Source organism: Perna viridis, chromosome 3 (assembly GCF_037379345.1).
Source record: "Perna viridis isolate PV_CMFRI_1.1 ecotype Kerala chromosome 3, ASM3737934v1, whole genome shotgun sequence".
Classification (NCBI taxonomy): Eukaryota; Metazoa; Mollusca; class Bivalvia; order Mytilida; family Mytilidae; genus Perna; species Perna viridis.
Window position 1 is genome coordinate 57,459,771 of NC_142447.1, and position 22,352 is coordinate 57,482,122.

Below are 22,352 nucleotides of genomic sequence, written 5' to 3' on the forward strand. Positions count from 1 at the left end.
TCAAGGAAAAAGAGCTTCCTCCTAAAAAAATGAAATATTGCAGCATGAAAATATTAAAACTTCTTGAGCTGTTTTAAGTTGATATGATGTGTGGACAAACAAATATTGACTATCACTGGCAAACCATTAGATGTCTGACAAAAAATTATGTATTTGAAAAAATTATTTTAACAATTTCATTTTCCAAATTATTACATGCTGTAATACTCACTATAAACCAGTTGTCATAACTAAAACCATGTTAATGAAGACATGAGTGTATTTTTTTCAAATTACTCTTCATTCATCAGCTACCAATTGTATTGGAAATGTAAGTTTAAAACCAAGAAAATCAGAAAATGAAAAGAGGACTCAACAAGTTATGGAAAATAATTTAATGCAGACAAATCTTTACATTCTGGAAAGTTTTATCAGAACCAGAACTTTCATATATACTTTTAATATTGAATTAATTACAAAAAGCAGCATTGGGTCCATATATTTATCTTTAACAACCAAAAGTGAAAAAAGGGAAAGGTCTGGTTTGCCAGCAAATCTTTACATTCAGTTGTATCAATTGTAACCACTTTGAAAAAAAAGAGAAACTACATCAGAAATAAATTATTCTGAAGACTAGAAGATTCCCCTTCTGTCCAAACAATAACCCACAGAAAATTTCATAATGTTCTGTCATGTAGGATGGACACCATTTTTTATAATATATATTCATATTCCAGGCTATTAAACTGTTCAGATCTTGATCTATGGTCAAAATATTGATTTTCACTAATTTTTTTACACAGGAAGTGTAGCCCTGTGTAATTACAAGTACATGGCAATATAAAGTTCATGGTACAAGTACGGTTATACAGGTTTGTGTAAGTTTGATCAGAACAGATTTTTTGCATCGGTTTTAAAAAGGTTCCTCAAGTTATAATAAAAATTTCTATTTTTACTAACCAATGAAAAAAAAAAACAAACAAAAAATATCTGTTCCAGAAAAGCTCTTGTAAAAACTAGCACATGCTTATTGAGTATCAAGTTTGCAATGTTTTACATTGTATTTCAAATTCCATAAAGTAACTGATATGCATAATTCATTTATTATGGAATACCTTCACCTGCCTATTAATCACAAGTCAACACCTGTACCAATCCATGTGAAGAAAAAAGAAGCAGCCCATACTATGCCTAGGTCATGATTTACAAACATTTCCGGGTGGCATAGAAAGACAATACACAGAGTGCTGGTGTTTGAGGGGCACCCTTCTATTCAACAGTCCAAAAAGATTGTGCAAAATACTTCATGACATGTGATCTATGCCTTGGTATTGAGAAGTTGAATACATGTGTATAATTAATGTGTTATTAGTGCTAACCTGGTTACAAATCATTCGTCACACTTAAAAAAAAAAGAATTTGAGCCCCCTTCCATAAATCATTTATCATTTGGATGAAGTATATGCAAAACAACTAACATTAAATTCAGAACAACATAAAAGATAGCCCAAAATGGGTTCCAAAACAAAAGCATTGGATAGAATTAAGATGGCTGCCAAGGTAGAGAAAGCAGATTTTTTTAGTTTATTATGGGTTTTTTAATTGAGTTGTGATGTGGAACTTGTATCATCTGAATCATTTTTCATTAAGGATTAAAATGGTGTATTTATAGTGGATTCAAAATTGAAACTGCAAAAATAGTGGATAATATTAATTCAATAACATATGGTGAGTGTTCAGCTTATTACCCTAGCATACAACTACCATGTCTAAACAACCTGGAGGTAAAAGTGTACAAACTTTATTAGTACCTCTTAAAGGAGATGAATCAAGAGAAAAACCCTCAAAGTTAAACAAATGCTCACATTCTTGAAGTGTCAGAAGAAAATCTTGAAGGCATTGATATGATGAGCATTCAACAAGATTTCAAAAAGAGATTAAAGAATGCCTCAAGGAAACACCATCTAAGAATGATCTGGACAATGCCATGAACTGTTTACTTAAACAATCCAATTTGAAACAATATTGTATCAGACACTGTGAAACAATTATTAGTGGATTTTGAAGAAAAATTAACCAAAACCTTTGAGAGTTAAAGTCAGGGAAAAAACTGGTAAACTTCAAAATCAGATAGACCCTTTACTCATAACAAATGAAAGGAAAGTGTTTGCTCTAAGGAAGGAGCTATTTCAATACTTGAAGAGCAAATCAGGAACAACAAAATATGACCATCAGAAGCACTGCAGCTAGCAAATTATAATGAACAATATAGTAGGAAACAAAACATCAGAATAATTAACTATGCAGAGAAACCAAGTGAAAATCGAAAAGATGAATTTGTAAATATGGTGAAAGAGGACTTGAAGGTTAATCTGGTAGGAAGTGATGTTGTTGCTATCCATTGTATACCAGGAAAACCAGGGCAAGTTCAACCTAAAATTGCCAAAGTGAGAGACACTGAGCTAAAAATAAGCATTATGAGGAAGAAAAAAAACCTGAAGATGATATCACTCAAAAGAACCTAGCTTTGATGACAAGACTGAAAGATGTTGACTATAATTTCTATAATGTGTGGTTCTACAATTGTAATGTGTTTACCAAACTGTCAGAAAAGGGGTGTGGCATTAGATTTGACATCTTTGATAACATCAGTGACAAGGTGAAGAAAAACAAGGGCAAGGACACAGAAAATTAAGTGATCAGGACCATGACTTTCTATAATGAATCACTACAATGTTTTGTCTGAGTTGAACTTCATTTTCTAGAAGCAATGGGTCTTATCTCACTATCTACAGTAATGGTCTTTTGTAGAAAACATTTTTTTCTGTTTTTCAGTGTCATTTATCATTTCATTAATTCATTATACCACTTGCAATTTTGTTGTTGTTGTTGCTGTCTTGTTTGTTTGTTTGTTTTTTTTGGTTGTTTTTTACTTTTTGTTTTGCTTTGTTTGATTGCTGCTATGCTTGTTGAACTGTGCCACATGCCCTGGACCTCTGTTGGTCACAGCTCCACAAATCTATCAATCTTGTAAATTAACAAAATGGGCACTGCCTGCTTAGTGTGTGTATTTTTATATTTGTGTTTCTGTTTAATTATAAACAACAATTACAATTATGTTGAGGATTACTATGATGATTAAAATGGTGGGTTATCTCTGGATTCTATAATTTATCCAGGGGAGACTATGTCACATTTATAATCAAAGGAAATAAATATAATTCAATTCTTATTGTAAAAACTCAATCTAACTGCTAATAAATACAAGTACATAATGCATACAAAATGTACTATATAACAAAAAAGCCATCTTACTTGTAGTTATTTGGTATGTGTGGATGAATATAGAGTATGTGTGAGTGCTTCTGTATATTTAATTGTTTGCCAATGCTTCATATATTGTTATGAATAGTATCCTTTTACTGTCAATGAATGTGAGGGGTCTACTATCTAGTATAAAAAAGTAAACTGACTTATTTGACTGGACAAGAAATAAAAACACTTCAATTGTATGCTTCTGAGAAACACACGGTGTTAAGGAAGTAGAAACAGAATGGTGTGATCAATTGAGAGGCAAATGTTTTCTCAGTCATGGTAACAGTAAAAGTTCTGGTGTATGTGTTATGCTTGGAAAAGATGGTGGTGTTTATGTACACAACTCCTACATTCACAATGAAGGACGTTACATTATATTAGATCTTACATTGTATAATCATAGAATTACTTTGGTATCCTTATATAGATATAATAAACATGATTACAGTTTATTTGGTATCCTTATATGGATATAATAAACGTGATTACAGTTTATTTGGTATCCTTATATGGATATAATAAACATGATTACAGTTTATTTGGTATCCTTATATAGATATAATAAAGATCATTACAGTTTATTTGATCATATTTTACAGAATATCATTTCTTTTGAAAATACAAGTATTATTATGTGTGGTGACTGGGATGTTGTCCAGGATACACACTTTGATAAATACAATATATTACACAACAGAAACCTTCAGTGTAGGGAGAAAATAGGAGAAATTATTGCCTCTTTTGAATTAGTTGATCCATGGCTTACTTGTCACCCAAGATGAGACATGGCATCCTCACTAATACAACGGAGTCAACTTTCTAGTTTCAGAAGATATATTTTCATTCTCAAAGAATTCTGTTATACTTCCAGGTTATAGAACAGATCACCCAGCCAAGTTAGAAAAAGGGGGAGGAATATTGGAAGTTAACTCCCAAACTTCTTACAGAGCCTGATTATATTGAAAAGGTTAAATCTTGTATACATGACACAGTAATTGAGTATTACGTCTCTGGTGATATAGCTGATCTATTTGAAGTTGCATATTTGTAATGATCAATTATTTTTTTGGAATTTTAAAAATGAAGACATGATAATTATCAATTGATTACGGCATCTCTAAATCAAAACATGAAAAAGATGCTGTGAGAAAATGAGAAAATTAGAGAAAGATATTCAAGATTTGGAAAACTTGATAAATGCAAAACCACAACCTTTAAAACTTTACAGGATAAAGAGTCAGAGGTTGAGAAGGCAAGGTCACAAAAATAGAAGGGTTGTTATTAAGATCAAGAGCAAAGTGGCATGAGTATGGTGAAAAATGCTCAAAAAAATTAATATTTTTGTAAATTGGATAAGAAAAATTTTGTCCAAAAAACTGTGTGTGAATTCATTGATAATGAAGGAAGATATTTGTCAAAACAGTCAGATATTCTCCTTGAAGAAAAATCCTTCTTTGAATAACTGCATTTGAGTAGAAATTTGAGTTATGACAATTATTTCTTTAATCATGATGTTAAATTCACAGAAGAACAAAAGAATTATGTGAGGGTAGTCTTACAATAAATGAATTTGCTCAGGCTCTTAAGCTAATGAATAATGGTATGAGTCCAGGCTCTGATGATTTCACTGCAGATTTCTACTAATCCTTTACTATTTAGATCTTTAAACTTTGGTTATGACAAATTTGGTTCTCCTAATTTCAATACCAAAGTATCATGACCTGTATCCCTAAAGAAGGGAAAGACAGACGTTATATGAATAATTGGCATCCGATTAGTTTATTAAATACTGATATAAAAATAGCCTCAGCAGTTATAGCTTATTGTATTAAAAAGGTGTTACCCAACATTATTAGTGACACACAAAAGGGATTTATCAAAGATCGTTTTATTGGTGATAATACACACCTATTATATAAGTTAATGCACAATCTGGAAGAGAAAAATCATGAAGGACTGTTGCTAATGATAGATATTGAAAATGCCTTTGATTCTATTGCATTGTATTTTTTGGAAAAAGCTTTGGAAAGTTTTAATTTTGGTCCATCTATTTGTAAATGGTTTGAAATATCAAGCTGTGTAATAAATAATGGATATTAGTCTGATTTTTTGTTTCAATTACAAAGCAGTTGTAGACAAGGAGACCTACTGTATCCTTATCTTTTTATAATAGGAGTATATGCTGATGACACTTTTCTTTTTATAATAGGAGTATATGCTGATGACACTTTCCTTTTTATAATAGGAGTATATGCTGATGACACTTTTCTTATGCTAGATGGAAGTGAAACTTCCTTGAAGGAATCACTTGACTGTTTTTATCATTTTAGTGATAAGTCTGATTTAAGGATGAACACATCCAAAACTTTTGCTGTTTGGGTGGGAAGCATGAGGTATTCAAATTTAAAACTTTGCCCAGATAAAAATCTGAACTGGTCTCTTTCAAATTTCTAATTGTTGGGAACTGATTTTTCACTAGATTTGGACAATATGACTGAACTGAACTATGCAAAGAAAATAAAGGAATTAGCAGGTATATTAAAAAGTTGGCAGCATAGAAAACTGACACTATTTGGCAAGATTACTGTTGTAAAGTCCCTTGCACTTCCTAAATTAGTTCATCTGTTAACTGCTTTACCCAACCTTAGTGAAAAACGGTAAAAGAAATAAACTTGATGTTCTATAGCATCATATGGAATGATAAACAAAATAAAATAAAACATAGCACTCTTATTGGTGATATAAACCAGGGAGGACTACAAATGATTCATCTGGAGTCATTCACCTTATATTTGAAACTTAGCCGGATAAATAGATTTCTTTCCAACATAGAGGGTAGTTGGCAGAAAATTCTTATAAAATTGTTAAAACCCTATGTAGGAGAGCGATTGATTTATCTGCAAAAAGACAAGTTAAGAGACATTGTTCAAAAATAAAAAAAATGATTTTTGGAAGGATGTTTTTGCCTGTTTACAGAGAGTAAATTATTACACTAATAATAATGTGGAAGATTTACTGTCGTTGGATGTATTGAACATTTGTCCAGTATCAGATATCTTATTTTATGCTGCTTGGAAAAAGGGTGTTGATCACTTATATGATGTTATTGACAAGCAGTCAAAGGAATTCCATACTTTTGCCTAAATGCAACAAAACCTAGGATATGCAAACTTTTTACGATATTATAGTCTATAAATATTCCTAAAGAAATCAAAAACAGTCAGTAAAACTTTAAAAAAATAGTATTGTATTATCTACAGACAAATTTGTTGAGAAATTAATGGAATGTCACAAACCCAAATTTTTGTACAATAATTTAATCAATAAGATTGTAAATTTACCTTTACAAAATTTTTAGAAATTGTAGATTGGTCTGAATATTTTGTTATTGTGAAAAAAAAAAATGTAAAGATTCCTACCTATACAACTTTCAGTATAAATTTTTAAATAGAATTATTCTGACAAATAGTTTTTTGTATCAAGTAAAACTTAAGGAATCCAAATTATGCATCTTCTGTAAAACTGATGAGGAAACAGTAGAACATTTATTTTATAGCTGTAGAGTGACTCATTAGTTCTGGAAATGCTTTCATAATAATATTAAGTTATATTTTGTGAATTGTACTCTTAATAAAGTTGACATTCTCCTTGGTTATATCAAGGAATCAAAATTTATTGTTTTTCATTGCAAAAAAAGTATATTTATACATGTAAATTAAATGAAACTTTACCAAACATTATTGGAGTTCAGTGAAAAATTGAGCAATATGATTCCTTCCAATATTTGATAACAATTAAAAATGGTAAACTTATGAATCATGAGAGATTTTGGGCCCCTCTCAATGTCATTTTTCAGTATTTTTTACCATATTCTAATTGAACATGTAATATTTTATTATTCTTTCATTGATCATATAAAAATGTAAATGGCAAACAAAACTATCAAACTATTGAGATTTCAAAAATGATATGTGAATTGATTGTGTGTATGTGTGATATTTCAACATTTTTTGTTATACTTACTTCAGATAAATTTATATAGATTGTTATATAATTAATAGTCAGTGTACATTGTAATCTTTGTTCTCTTTGTTTATATCATTTTTCCTCTACTTTTCCCTGAATACCCTTGTCAGGTGGTAATGTACAGGGATTTGTAAAATCCTGAATATGATATAAACAAAAATAAAAAAAAAGCATTTGATAATTGACAAAACTTTTTTGTCAACTCAATCCTAAATGTCCAATTTCTCATAAATTCAACTAATCTCATGTAGCAGTGAACTTCATATAACTTAAACAGTTTCTATCGAGAATGACAATGTTATACCAATATATGACATTAAAATTCTGTTCCATAACAAATCCACATGTCTGTACAAAAGGGAAACAAAAATGTCATTTACACATCATCAATTATGTGCATATATTCAATTTCTCAATACCAAGAAAGATAACTGCAGCAACAAATCTTGCTAACTTTCATATGAAGTAAAATTAAGTAAAGTAAGATTAGGCACTTTAAAATGAAATAAATTGCTTCCAGCAGGAGAAAGGTCAATATGACCACAGAGGTCAAGCCCTAAACAGCTGGGTCAAGTATGGACACAACATCAAACTTGATAAACCACTTAATTTTGAGTAAATGTATGACATGATTCTAACCATAATAAAAGTGGTCAATGAACTTTAATTTTGTATTTAGCCATAAAAAAAAAAATGATCATTTCTGACCCAATTTTTGTTAATTATTTCTTAAAAGTAATGTAAGGTATCCTCTATATCCATCGAAACCTTCTTTTTGTGATATAAAATCTGATAATATAATTTATGAGAGGTTTGTACACTTTTACTCAAGTTTTTGTACTAAAACCAGGAGAAAAAAATTATAACACCATGCAAAATGTTCCAAATCATAACATGTTACAAGACTGCTTATGTTTTTAAAAAAATCTGAAACTTGAATTCTTTGAAAATTCTGTTTATCGGTTAATTGTTTTCTTTTTCGTATGTCAATAAAATTACAAAAATCCAAATTTCAGCTTTAAAAAGAATATTTTCAAATTGCCAATTTTGCTGGATTGATCCAGGAGTGATATGATTCATTTGCTGTCAAAGTTATTCATTGAAAATTCTACCTGTGAATGGACATTCATTAAGTTATGATTTATGTCTTTTGAGGGGAGAAATTTTACCTTATATTGTTTTTTTTTTAATTTTTCTAAAAACTAATTTATAAATGATTTGTGTTGTTTACATTTGAAGTGAGAACATTTATAGACATGACCTGCTGACATAGATTTCATTGTGACAAAACAAATCTTTTAATTGGATGTTTTGAGGAGCGAATTCCTTCGTGATTTTTCATGCATGCCTGCTCATAAACTGAGCGGTCATTTTTTTGTATCAGGGCCAGTACGCTGTAACAAGCCTTTTTGATTGGTATGCATTAAAGAAAAATGTTACAAATTACCGATTAAGTACAAATAGACCTTATAGTATCATCTTCCCTTCCATCAAGGAATTAATATCTTGCCTTTGCAAATTTACAATTGCTGCCCAATCATTACATCAAATCTCATCAAAATCCATTGAACAGTTCAAGATTTAGACTTTCAAGGTACATATACAAGACAGACAGAATGATTGCTCTGTATGCAGGGTTATATAGAAGCCTAACAGATATACCTTACCTGAACAGTTTCTACCAGACTTGATACTAAAAATGGTGTTGTCACTATGATGGATAACCTTCCAGATAAATATATTGATAACTCAATTATATAGTAGTCATGTATCATACATTAAGCACTGAAACAATTTACATGTACAAAGTCATTTTTGAGAGATTATTATCATTCAAATCATTTTATATATATATATATATATATATATATTAATTTTTTCTTCCTGATTCTGAGATATTTTTTCCTTTGATCTTACTGATAATTTAAAGAAACCAATATGATGTATAGCATTGTTACACATAATTTTCCAATTATCAGGTTATCTGGATGTACAGAATACATTCTTATTCTTAATCTTTACAAACCCTTTCAATAGAAGATGTTCAGCATGTTTCTTGATTGTATGATGTCGACTAATTTCCCTGAAAAAAAAAACCAACATCTAAATTGAAGGAAAACTAATAAGTGTAAAGACATAGATAAGATCAGAACTTTAAGTTCCAGTGATTATGTGTACAAATTATCACGCTTACCAAAAACTAGAGGCACTAAAGAGCCTGAACTGCTCACCAGGCTTAATATGCTGCATTCTAATTTTTTTAAATAACAGGCCATGTTTTTTCTAGGATAAAACTTCCTAATGCTCATACCATAGGAACAATCAAATTTCAAAGAATGTTGTCCAAAAGTCCCTGAGAAGATAATTTTTGAAAGTAATAACATTGAAAATAGCAAAAAAAAAAAGTTTTAAAATGACAATAACTCCAACATGGTTGAACTAATTTGCACGAAAATTGAACCACAAAAAGATCTCATTTTAAGAAATCAAATGGTTTAGGAAATATATGCTAAAAACTGCTGTCTGACCCCTATGTTATATCCTAACAACAACCTCTCTTTTTCAAAAATCAAAAAATCCAAAGATTATTTTAAGCAGGACTCCCAAAGTACAAATGTATCTTAAAAATAGCATAAAAACATCAACTTGAGGCTCTAAAGAGCCGGAATGGCTCCTCTGGCTCAACTAGCAACATCATATTTTTGTAAAAGCAGCCAAGTTTTTTCTTTGATAAAAATTCCTAATGCTCATTACAAAGAAATAATCATATCAATTTTTATTAAATTCAGTCAGCAATTTCTGAAAAGAAAATTTTTTTTCAAAGTAATATCATTAAAAGTAATCAAAAAAAGGTCGAAAAGGGGCAATAACTAAACAGCTAAACAGATTTACACAAAAATTTGACCACAGGTAGATCCCATAATGCTATACATTTTTACCTGGATAAGAATTTGGATTAACCATAAGGTTTTGGAGATGCATGCGAAAAACTAGTCTGACCCCTGTTCTATTTTTATTAATGGCAGCCATGTTTTTAATGGATAAAAAATCCCCAGATCAGCTCTATGCAAAACATTCTAAGGAACATTCATACTAAGTTTGCTTCTACAGGGTCTGGTAGTTTTTGACAAGAAAATTTTTGAAAAAAATAACATTAAAAATAGCAAAAAAAAAATCAAAAAAGGGCTCCAACTCCAACATGGTACTACAGATTTACCAAAAAAATTGACCATTGATAGATCTCATGATGCTGAACACTTAAGCATTTGACTGTCAGAATTTGACTAAACCTAATAGTTTTGGAGATATATATGCGGAAAAGGTCTGTCTGACCCTATGTTCTATTTTTAGTAATGGCGGCCACGTTTTTAGATGGTTAAAAAATGCCCACATGAGTTCTATGCACACTACCCTACAAATAATGATCCCAAGTTTGGTTCTAATTGGCCCAGTAGTTTTAAAAGAGAAGAGTTTTAAAGAAATTACATTAACAAAAGGCTCTCAAAGAGCCTGAATCGCTCACCTAGCAACCCATGCCCAATTAACTAAGTACTTACAGGTACCATGCTTTTGTATTATGCAAGATACACCAAGGAACAATCAAACTAAGTTTTATCCAAACACATTCATTAGTTTCAGCAGAGGATGTGTTTGAAAAAACAGTTAACAATGATGAGGACGGATGCCAAGTGATGAAAACAGCACACATGGCCTATGGCCAGGTGATTTAAAAATAGCAAAAAACTTCAAAAAAGGGCAAAAACTCCAACATGGTGCTACAGATTTACCCCAAAAAATGACCATTGATAGATCTAATCATGCTGAACACTTTAGCAGTGTCAGAAATTAACTAAACCTAATGTTTTTTTTTTTTTTTAGATATATGCAAAAAAAAACCTGCTGTCTTACCCCTATGTTCTATTTTAAGTAATGGCATGTTTTTTGACAAATCAAAAATGGAAGCATAAACTTTGTGCAAGAGATAAATAACCAACATGCTAAGTTCCATTCAAATCCATTCAGTAGTTTAAGACGAGAAGATGTTTAAAAAGTTTTTAACAACAACAACAGAGGCCAAGTGATGGTAATAGCTCATTTGGCCTATGGCATGGTGAGCAATAAATGAAATTTTAAGAATGTTGAAGCTCAGGGTGCTCACTTATATAGTCAATGTCTACTCAATATCTACAATGATTCAAATTTCTATAGTAGTTTTACAAAAATGATGGTACAGCACTCAAATTTAAGTTTTGTCAGGAAACCAACACAACAGATATTTTTAAAAAACTTCAATAAATGTAGATATGAGAGTACTTACAATGCAATTTATATTAGGATAGCTTCAACAAGATGTTGCATGCTACATCTTGCTAAGAATACCCTGACTCAAACATCTACGGTAAACAGGAAGAAAAAAGTGACAAACCTGGAAAGGGGAGGCAAAGTACAAGTCATCATGCAAACAAATATCTAAGAAATGCCTACAATAGAAGCTGAGAATTCTGCTACAAAAATTTACATTACACTTGACCTAAATAATCACTTTGTCATTTGTTAAAAAGGAAGTAGATGAGTCACAAATCCAAAAAGGGGAGACTTAAAGCAATGAACCAAATATTCAAGCATTTCCTCCAATAAAAGCTTAGAAATCTGTGACAAAATTTTCTTTATGCAACAACCAAAAACTGTTAAGTAGATCTTTAAACAGGAAGTGGATAAGAGACAAACATGAAAAGAGAAGATAGTATACAAGTCATTGTGAAAAAAAAACAATACACCAAATATTGAAGCATTCCCTCCAACAGAAGCTGAGAAATCAGTTGCAAAAATTTTCGTTATACATCACCCAAAAAACTAATAAGAAGATTGTTAAACAGAAAGTAGATAAGCAACAAACCTGAAAAGGGGAGACACAGGTTCAAGTCATCATGCAAAAACGATAAACCAAATATCTAATCACTTCCTCCCGTAGAAGCTGAGAAATCTGTTACAGAAAAGACAGACAGACAGACAAGGTAATTGCAATATAGTTTCCAACCTAATGAGTAGGGTATAAAGATCAAAGGATTCGATCTGCCAAGGATGGCAAAGCATTCAAAATGTTGTAGCAATCAGAGCAGCTTATTGATATAACTTTTATCAAAACTGGTAAAAAAAATGAATATATACAACTGCCTTAATCTTTACCATGTCACTTTGACCTTCATTGCCTTGTCCCTGTTGCAGCAGTAGATATAATGGTGCAAAACATTATATCTTAAGAATAGGACATGTTCTAGAACTCTAACAAATAGGCTTCTGGAACAGGGTTTAGTTGCTACAAGATTGAAGTCATCACTACAGAAGTTTTATGGTCGTCATCATGAACTCGTGGATCATTATGGTGTATCCATCAGCACCATGAAAACTGATTTATTCAACGGGGTAATAGTTTTCCTTTCCTCGTTCGTCTACCCCGGACTTGACTTTTTATGAGCAACTCGGCGGGTGTTTCTAGAAAAGCAGAGGACGCTTACCCTACCGGTGCACCTGATCCATGCTCCCAGTTTTTAGTGGAGTCCGAGTTGCTCATTTACTTTTGTTACTTTGTATGTATGATTTTAGTTACTTTATGTTCTTTGTTGTGTATGTCTGTTTTCCATGTCTGGTCTTTGTCCCTGAATTACATTCTTTTGATTACCGCTATAACCTTGGTTCCCTTGATTACTCTTACATGCAATGTCCTTCTTTCCTATTGTGCATATACACTTATAAGTAACAATTATCTTACTTTGGAAGGGGAGTGACTTCACTTATGACAGTTTCACTGACCATTTGTATGCCATCACATACAAATACACTTGATATCCCTTTCCATAAAGCAGAAATTCCCTGAAAAATGTCAAGCTGTATTAATATGATCAACATAATACTTGATTCACAACTATTTTATTTTCATTCTTTATTGTAAGACTATTCATTTACTCCAAATTTCTGAAAAAAACAAATGTACCAATAAGTAAATGTCTAAGTTTTAACACTAGGTCATTGAAAGCTCTAAACAACAACCAATATAATTCTAAAGTATGCCTTTTTGATTTCATTTAACTAGGTAATTTTGAAAAAAAGTAATAATTTTGAATTCATTTTGTGCTAATTGAAGCAATCATTAAAGAAAAAATACTAGTTGTAACTTAAGTTTTACATAACATGTAATATCAATCCGGTTAGCCAATACGAAGTTTCAATCTTCTAGATGATACAAGATATCTTCAATTAGATTTGACTTCTTATCGGATCGAGTACCCACCTAACTTGACACCAAGAGATAAAATTTATTTTACCCTCTCCATGAAATTAATGTGTTTTAAAATTAACTTTTTTCTAATGATAGTGAACTTCAATATGATAATGACTGTGCTCTTGTATCAATGCCACGGGTTTGCATTTTCAAAATGCTTTTTATTTTTAGTTTTAGTCTATATCTAATTAAATAAAATGTTCTTAAAGCTGCATTAGCTGTCAAATTTGTTCAGTTTTGATTCTACTGTATTTTGCTGATAAAATGAAATAAGTTTGTAGTAATGCAATTGAAGCAATGAATGTCGATGATACCTTCAGAATATTGTGAAAACAATGTTTTTTTTCTTGATTAGTTTTCAAATAAATAATGACAGTTAATGACCATATTTGTGCCACATTATATCACAATTTGTAAAGTTTAAAAGGATCCTTGCATTATATTCGAACTTATGTCTTTTACGCTTGAATACGACGGTCTTCATTGCCATTGATTACCAATTTCGCTTTACAATCAAGATTTGCTTTAAAAAAAAAAAAAGAGACCATTTCAGCACATGCAGTCCCTTGCATACGGATTTATCAAGGTCGATTTTTTGTCTTGCAAGACAATAAATATATAGAAACCTATTTCATGTATTTAACACTTTTTATTTGTGGATATGGAATGAAATTATACAGGAAAAGTACAATTTGGTAGAAATAATTAAAAGTTAAGGTATATTTCAACAGAAACAAAAATTTACAAAAATGACAGCTAATGCAGCTTTAAACCTATATTCGAGGTACAAAAATATCCATATGTAGGTCCTGCTAAAAAAATATTAATCATTTTATCTGTAATATGAAAACCTTGTGCTATCCTGGTAGTGCATTTAGAGAAATAAACATTTTATTTCTTTTGCAATCTTCAAGTAAATTTTCAGCCATATGTTAATTTTTATTGCTTTATAATATCAAGTTTACCCACATGTTAAATATCAAAAGCCTACATCAAAAGACAAAAAAGTTACAACCCTGACATGAGTTTGTCACTAAATTAACAGGAATTTGACTTTGACGTCTTGACACTATTTTGTAAGGGACAGAAGCACGGATGGACAGATCGACTGAATGATCACTTTTGTGGTGGGGCCCTATATATTGATAGCAGCTACGTTTTATGTTTTATGCTGATTTTTTTGTTACCTTTATCTAGTTTAGTCAATATCAATATTTGTCCACTATTTCCATGTTATCTACTATATATTGCTTACAAAATGATACTTAGTTAAAAATGAATGATTTCACACTAATGTAAACAGTGTTTGAAACTAGTCATGAAACTGCATAACTGTTGCTAGATTATTACCGTATTACACTCACTTGCAATATGGTGGATGGTGCTGGTGGAACAAGACACGCTCACCCTTCGGGAGCTCCTGATGTCACTCCCATTTTTTGTGCTTTAGTTTTTTTGTGTGACCTCTTGTTTTCGTTATCTTTAGTTTTTATGTGTAATCTTTTTTCACTCAGTTAGCTACACTGTGTATGTCTGTTTCATGTGTTCACATTTATGCCATGTATTTCATTTTGACGTAATTGAATCATGTTCAGACAAAAGTGGATACAGGAGCCTTTATATGGTGAGGATGTGTTAAATGATGCTTCCTGCTATGTTTTCCCAACAAAATGCTTATTATAAGTTTTGCAAAGAAACTTCTTATATATTGTTTCCAAAGGACACATTCATACATAATGTTTAATGAAAAAACAGGATTGTATAAAAGGATACTAAAACTATTTCCCAAGGAAACAAGGTGATTGTATCAGCTGAAACTCATGAGATTAGGATAATTTACAACAAACAGAAAAAAAATATCACAATTTCAATTTTCTATACCAAAATTCTGATTTCAGCATAAAATTCGAAAAAGTACAACAAATGGTTATTGTGCAGTAATAATTTCCTGGTGACTCAATGATTAAATGATTAAGGAAACAAGTTGATCATTGTTACCTGGTAAAATAATCACAGATACTTGTAGACAGGACTTAATGCGGCCTCTTGAAGCTGTTCCCCCTTTCTACCTGGCTGGGCAACAAATTTCATAAATTTCAGTTTTATTCCCCTTTGAAATCATCCAGTATTATTTTAATATAATTTTATACTTTGGTTATGAGGGACGGACCTATTTGTACTCAAATCACATTTAACTTCATTGATAATGCAATGTTGTTATATCGCTGATATCTTGACCAATAGGAATTAACACATGATGTGTGTCAGCCTTAGAAGTTTTAAACTATCACATCCTAACTCCATACACCACTTCTGACAGTAAGATTTTGAGCCAATCATATTTTAACAGAGGATCTACATTTGTACATATGTAGGACATTACTATAAACCTTACCTGTTGCTGTTGAAGGTTGTACATTACAGGTAGAATGGTGAAAGGTGTCAGGTGATATCTCTGTGAGTTGTAGTGCACCTTTGTAAAATGTATTAAGTATTTTGTTGTAATGCAACTAATACAAAAATATTTAAAAATAACTTAAAAAGCACTTATAAAATGCCATGATAAGTAAGCAGGCATGGTATTGTTGTAAAAAAATGAAAAAAAAGTGTGCCTTTTGTGGTATGGCACCCTGTGGAATATTTATACTTATACTCAACTTATTATCCAGACATAAAATGTCTATGGAGCATGATACCATATATGACTGCATTTTTTGTGGTTGTATCAAAGTTTTATGCTATTTGATGAAGTCTTTGCACATGTTTAAATTAACATCAATTTCTTTAGAAGTGACCTTAAATAATTTAGAAGGAAATCTGAAGATAAAACATTTAAACAATTGAAAAGAGCTATATTTTCAGTATCAATCCTTTAAGGACAATATCAAGTTACATTGTAATTCTGGATGTCAGGAGATAAAATACTATATCACATGACCTTTTTACTAGTTGATGAGTTGCTTTTAGGTGAAAAAATGCCATTACTTTAATCTTGAGGTCATGTTTCACTAGTTACAATATTTTGGCTCTCCCATTACTTCCTTCATAAGTAGTTTAAATTCAGACTTACCTGACATTGTCGTCTTAAGACCTTGCATGGATGTGCCAAAATGTGTTCTGCTAAAATTCCACTAAAATCATATTTGTACAGAACTATAGTTTGAAATAACTTCAATAGAAAATCAATCCAAAGAAAATAATTTGATGTACAGTGGTACTTATTAACTGGCAAAAAAGGTTAGAATCATATGACGTATGCTAATGAAAAGGTCATACACATGTATACATTTCATTCAGGATGTTTAGAACATAAAAGATTCAATGCACACCTAATCTGAGGTGAAATTGAAAATTGACAATTGAAATTAAAATACTATAAATATGCATGTCCAACAATGAACTGAGGTAAAATAGTTAGTACACAGTAAGTCCTACATAGTTACATGCATTAAAACTATAAGTTCATTGTCTTATGTTTCTTCTATTCACAGAATTATTAAGCTTTTTAAGGCCAAGAAAACTTAAATGGTAGATTTTCACAAAAAATATGGGGTGGTTGGAGGATTTTATTTTTTATTTTTTATACCTTACCAGATATTTGCTAGCCTAATTTTAGCTACTTGAAGTCTAGATATGTTATAAATCCATAGCCAAATCAGTTTCAAAGAAGAAACATCATATTAGTCACCAAGAAATGGAAGATTTGTGTGTTATAGTACCACAATACTAAAAACCGATATGAAAAAAAATCACAATTTTGAAATTCCCACCCCATTTTTTTTTTTTTTTAAATTTTAGTCAATTTTTTAGGGGTGGGAGGGGATGAAACTTTACCAATTAATTGTATTTGGTCGAAATATAGCATTGTTAATAAAAATATGTGCTTTAAGAGCATGATACACTCGTTGCCCTCATAACAGTAGGTGAAAGTGTTTTCAATTTATTTCCGAAAACTTGAAATCCCCATTTTTTTTTAGTATAAAAATTCACAACACAGAAACGAAAAATCAGAAATTTATAAAAATCAAAAGGGAGCTTACGTCAATAGATATGAACAATTCACCCAAGTTTCATAAAAGTTAGTGAAAGTAATTTTGAGTTATTGTCCGAAGTGTTGACAATGGACAGACAGACAATGGTATACAAAAATAAGTGCCGTCTTAGACGGGCGTATAATAACGAGCAATATTGTTGATTCAACATGTACCCCCACTTGAAAAGCTGATATCTGACCAAATTTGCTTACCATGTAAGCTCCATAAATTGACATCCTAAATCAATGCATCCATCTGGAGTGAAGGTAATTGGGTTGAAATTTAGACAGGCAGAATGTTGGACAAACAAGGTGATTCCAATTTTACCCATTCATTGAGTAGGTTTATATTAATAACATTGACTATAGTATCTATTTTGATTTGAAACATCTGTAGTATTGAAGGATATTATTGTGAATATATGAAGTATGTCAATTCAGAAAATATATAATAAAATATATACCTTGATATGCCAATACCCCATCCTGCCAATGTCTGTATTTGATCTAGAAATAAACAAGAAAAAAAAGATAGGCAATCGCAAAAAAAAAAGAATGTAATAGTTTTAAACAATAGATCTGGGATAAGAAATTAAAACTGAATGGAATAATTGAAAGGTTTTTTAAGTGTAACAAGCCATACATGGTTTTATTGCAATCACTGAATTAAATAAAATGCTTCTCAAGGTACAGCTTAATATGACCCCAAAGGTAAAACCCTGAACAGTTGAGGCAAGTATGGACACATCTTTAGGCTTGATACAGCTCTGAATTTTGATTGCATTTCAATATTTACAAGAATTTGGCCAGAATCAAGGTGGCCCCTTATGCCTAAATGGTTCAAGTAACAACCCCCAAAATCTATCGAATTATCCAAGCCTTCCTTATCTGGTATATGGCACCTTCAGGTACAAAATAATGTACAATTTCAAAGAGATTTATTCACATATAATCAATTGGATGTCCAGACACAATGAATCTGACCCTTTATTTTTTTGCCTCTAATTCCTAAACTGTTCAAGTTACATGTATAATCCCCAAAATCACTTCCAGCTTTCCTTATGGGGTATGGTACATTGTGGTACAAATTCAAACAGATCCATAAAATAAAGTTATTGTCTGTAAATCATCAAATGCTTGTTTGGTGCCCCTATTCCTGTTCAGTGTGCATCCTAACCCCCAATATAAATCCCAGTCTTTCTTTTTGTGGTACAGCTCCTTGTGGTACAGTTCAAAAGAAATCCTTTCCCTTTAACTCAAGTTATCATCCTGACACTACGAAAATATTTGTTTCTGGCCCATTTTTTGGCCCTAATTCCTTAATTGTTCAAGTCAATCAAAGTATAATCTTTGTGGTATAAAGTATTGTAAAACAATATTGAAGACATCCATTTGCTTTTACTACATTTATATTGATTAAGTCTATGAAATGTATGATTTTGTGCCAATTTACACAAATGGTTGGGACCATAATGCTCAACATCAAAACCAACCTTCCACTTGTCGTTTGAAATCTTGTAAAATTTTATAAAGATCAATCAACTAATATTCAAGATATTATAATGAATCCAAGTGTCTATGGACGGGAACACTGACAACATCCCTTACCTTCATTCAACCAAAAATTTTATGAAATACATTTTACATGTAACTGAGAGTTTCAAATTTTGTTGTCTAAGACCCTTATCATGCAATACAAAACTAAAATCATACATATTATGATTAAAGTTTTATTTTACATCACATAATCTTTGAAATTTTTGCCAGTGCTAACATCACTTTTGATTTACTAGACAATGTATTTTCAGAAGGAAGTAAGCTTTTTTTCTTATACTGTAAATTTTAATTTTCAGATAAAGAAATTAGCAGTAGACCTATGGACCAAGTCTACAAATTTTCAAGCAGGTCTACCATGAAACTGGCTCAATTTCCTCTGAAATGTACAGTGCGGTCTACATAAAATTATGATGGGTCTATGTTGACCAAAAATTAAGTTTCTAACACTGAATTTTCAAGGATTATGTCAAGTGACAATATTTGTGGGTATCAATTTTCACTATTAATTCAAAAAATGATAAGCCTTATATAGTGTTGAAAATCAATTTTGCGGGCACTATTTTCCGCCCTTTTATATTTACCTTGAAAATTAATACTTTTACAGTATCTAAATAGATGTGAGCCTTGAAATATTACATTTTACTTGGCAGGGGTAGTGCTGGGCTTTGCCAATGTTGCAATTTGCGATTTTTTATTTGATCTGGCGACAAAAATTACCAATTGGCGATTATCTTGGCGCCTAAGTTCTGTATAATAAAATTGACAAGAAGTTTATCAGCAAGGGATATTTTCTCTAATTATCAAATTATGTTGGCACCTGGTCGGAGTTAACTGATCATGACCAATTTACGACTGAAGGAAATTAACGGTAATTAGACCAGACGACTGTGACTGACAATATCCTCATGGGAGGTGTCAATCAAATGTAAATATATTATTGAGCCCATCAAAACTCTTATCATCTGGTCCAAGTTGGGTCTGTAACTCTTAAAATATAGAAAATAAGATACATTTCTTTTGCAAAAGTTACTTAAAATTATACAAGTATTCCCACTATTTAACAATTTTTCATATTTAGAAAACTTTAATTTTTTATAATGAGCACCACATCAGGTTATTACCACTTAATGGGATTAACCCTAATTTGAGGTATTGAGTGGACTTGACTCTTGCTCCCAAACTGCTTATCATGGCTTATGGGAGGATTTCTCAACTCTAATAGTACTAAACTTAAAATTGAATAGTGCTCAACTTAAAATAGATGGTAAAGTGGCATTTCATAAGAAAATACCAATAAAATGTGCGTTAGGGTAGGTAGTGTAACCTTAACAGACTAGTTTTTACACAACGCAGTCGGTATAGTTTTGCTTTTTATCCTTTGACCTTAAAGACCATCTTCCATGGAAACACATGTCACCTGATTGCAATTCTGTTTCCTGATTGGCCAAATACTGATGAAAACCTGAATTGTAAACTTTTCAAAATTTTACATTTCAGTCTAATAAAAGGGTGCATAATATTTCAAGAACAATAAAAAAATTTTAGATAGTAAAATCTTTTAAAATGAAGATACATTAACCCTTTGAGTTCCAAGGCTTTTACTTATTTTGCCAATGAAATATTTGAGATTCAAATTCAACAGTCCTGCTTATGAAGTCAACAATAACCTAACGTCACAAGAAAGAGCACAACGGCGGGGTGATCGAACGCAAAAAGAAATAGACATAAAATATTCATCAATTGGGTGTTTTCAAATATATCTTATACTGTCAAGTTGTCAACTTAGTACATATACGCATTGACGTACTTACATACATAAAAATGTATCAAAAAATAGGAAAGAAAAAAAAGTGAAAAAAAAACCATAAAAATCATATAATTAGACATTTCACTTGTTGATTTCTGTAAAAAAAATAAATACATCTTATTTATCACATTAAACCTTTTAATACTTAAACCCATTGTTAGCAAGCAAAAAGATTTTACAAGCCGCTATATTTACAATGATATTTATTTGAAAAGGATATAATAAGCTATTAAAACGTCAAAGAAGAAGTTGAATTTCATATTCATTCTACTTAAATAAGTATAGTTAAAAAAAAACAAACAAACAAACAAACAGGAGTAAAAATGTTTGTACTTTAAAGATAAACAACCTAATTATTTGAATTGGACCTACGTTTATTTTTATGACAAATCCTACAAGAGAGCTTACTCATTACTTCCATTTATCCAAACTAATGGGGTGCATGAAATGACACCTTCTGCATTCCAAAGCTCGAAAATAGGAGCAGTTTCTTTTTCTTTCTATATGATCTAGCTTGCAATGTTGTGTTTGGTTAAATGGTCTGTTTATGTAAGCAGTTATAAATAAAGTTAATAATCTACTTTTGACATAGTCACACATATTGATTTTATATTTTATTTCGTGTTAGTGGGAGGGGATGAATCTTGCACAGTACAATTCTCTCAGAATCTTGTTTTGATCTTGAACTTTATAAATTAAGCTAATTATTCGGGACTTTCAAAGAAATCCTCAAAACTTTTGTAAAACTTCTAGAAATAAATAACCTTCGTTCCAATGGCCTATTTTTCTAAAAAAATACTTGGGGCTAGTGCATGTGAGAAGATTAAAATTCATAATCATATGTTCAGCTGACAAAATGTTCTGTACAATCGATGTCAACTTTAAGTGAAATCATTGTGCAATATGTCCGATTTTATAAATAATAAATACATTTAGATAACTTATCATTGAAATTATCTGTTTGTATAAAAAAATGTAGTTTAAAATTAATCATTATATGTTTTTCTTTTCTGTTTTGCTTTTTTTGTTATTTCTTTTACAAGTTTTTCTATTTTTTTTTCCGAAAGCGAAATACATGAAGAGCAGGTTTATTTAAGGAGATTGCACTAAAGGTAAAAACAAAGAGAAGTAAATAAAATGTGAATATATATATATTCACATATATTGTGATCAATAAATAACGACGAGTAGAAATAAGAACACAACTTGCAAGGAACTATTTTGATTATGTTTTAATATGTACAGTCTACCCTGTGAAGCACACCAAACATCATCACGTCAGAACTGTGACATCAATGACAATATTGCAGAACAATCAACTTGCTAAATGTGTAGACGACAGTTGTTAAGCCTAT

General features: G+C 30.9%; 1 protein-coding gene across 2 annotated transcripts in view; it reads right to left on the bottom strand.

Moving 5' to 3' along the window:
- Positions 1–22,352, bottom strand: part of LOC148623059 (mitochondrial outer membrane protein SLC25A46-like) — a 44,564-nt gene that overhangs the window by 21,065 nt on the left and 1,147 nt on the right. For both annotated transcript variants that reach the window (XM_088573557.1, XM_088573556.1), the window contains exons 2-7: positions 18,098–18,140; positions 16,671–16,731; positions 15,996–16,073; positions 13,091–13,191; positions 9,347–9,403; positions 8,988–9,045 (exon numbers count right to left, since the gene is read on the bottom strand). In XM_088573557.1, the coding sequence (XP_088429683.1) occupies positions 8,988–9,045; positions 9,347–9,403; positions 13,091–13,191; positions 15,996–16,073; positions 16,671–16,731; positions 18,098–18,140 (398 nt within the window). The remainder of the gene's footprint in view (positions 1–8,987; positions 9,046–9,346; positions 9,404–13,090; positions 13,192–15,995; positions 16,074–16,670; positions 16,732–18,097; positions 18,141–22,352) is intronic.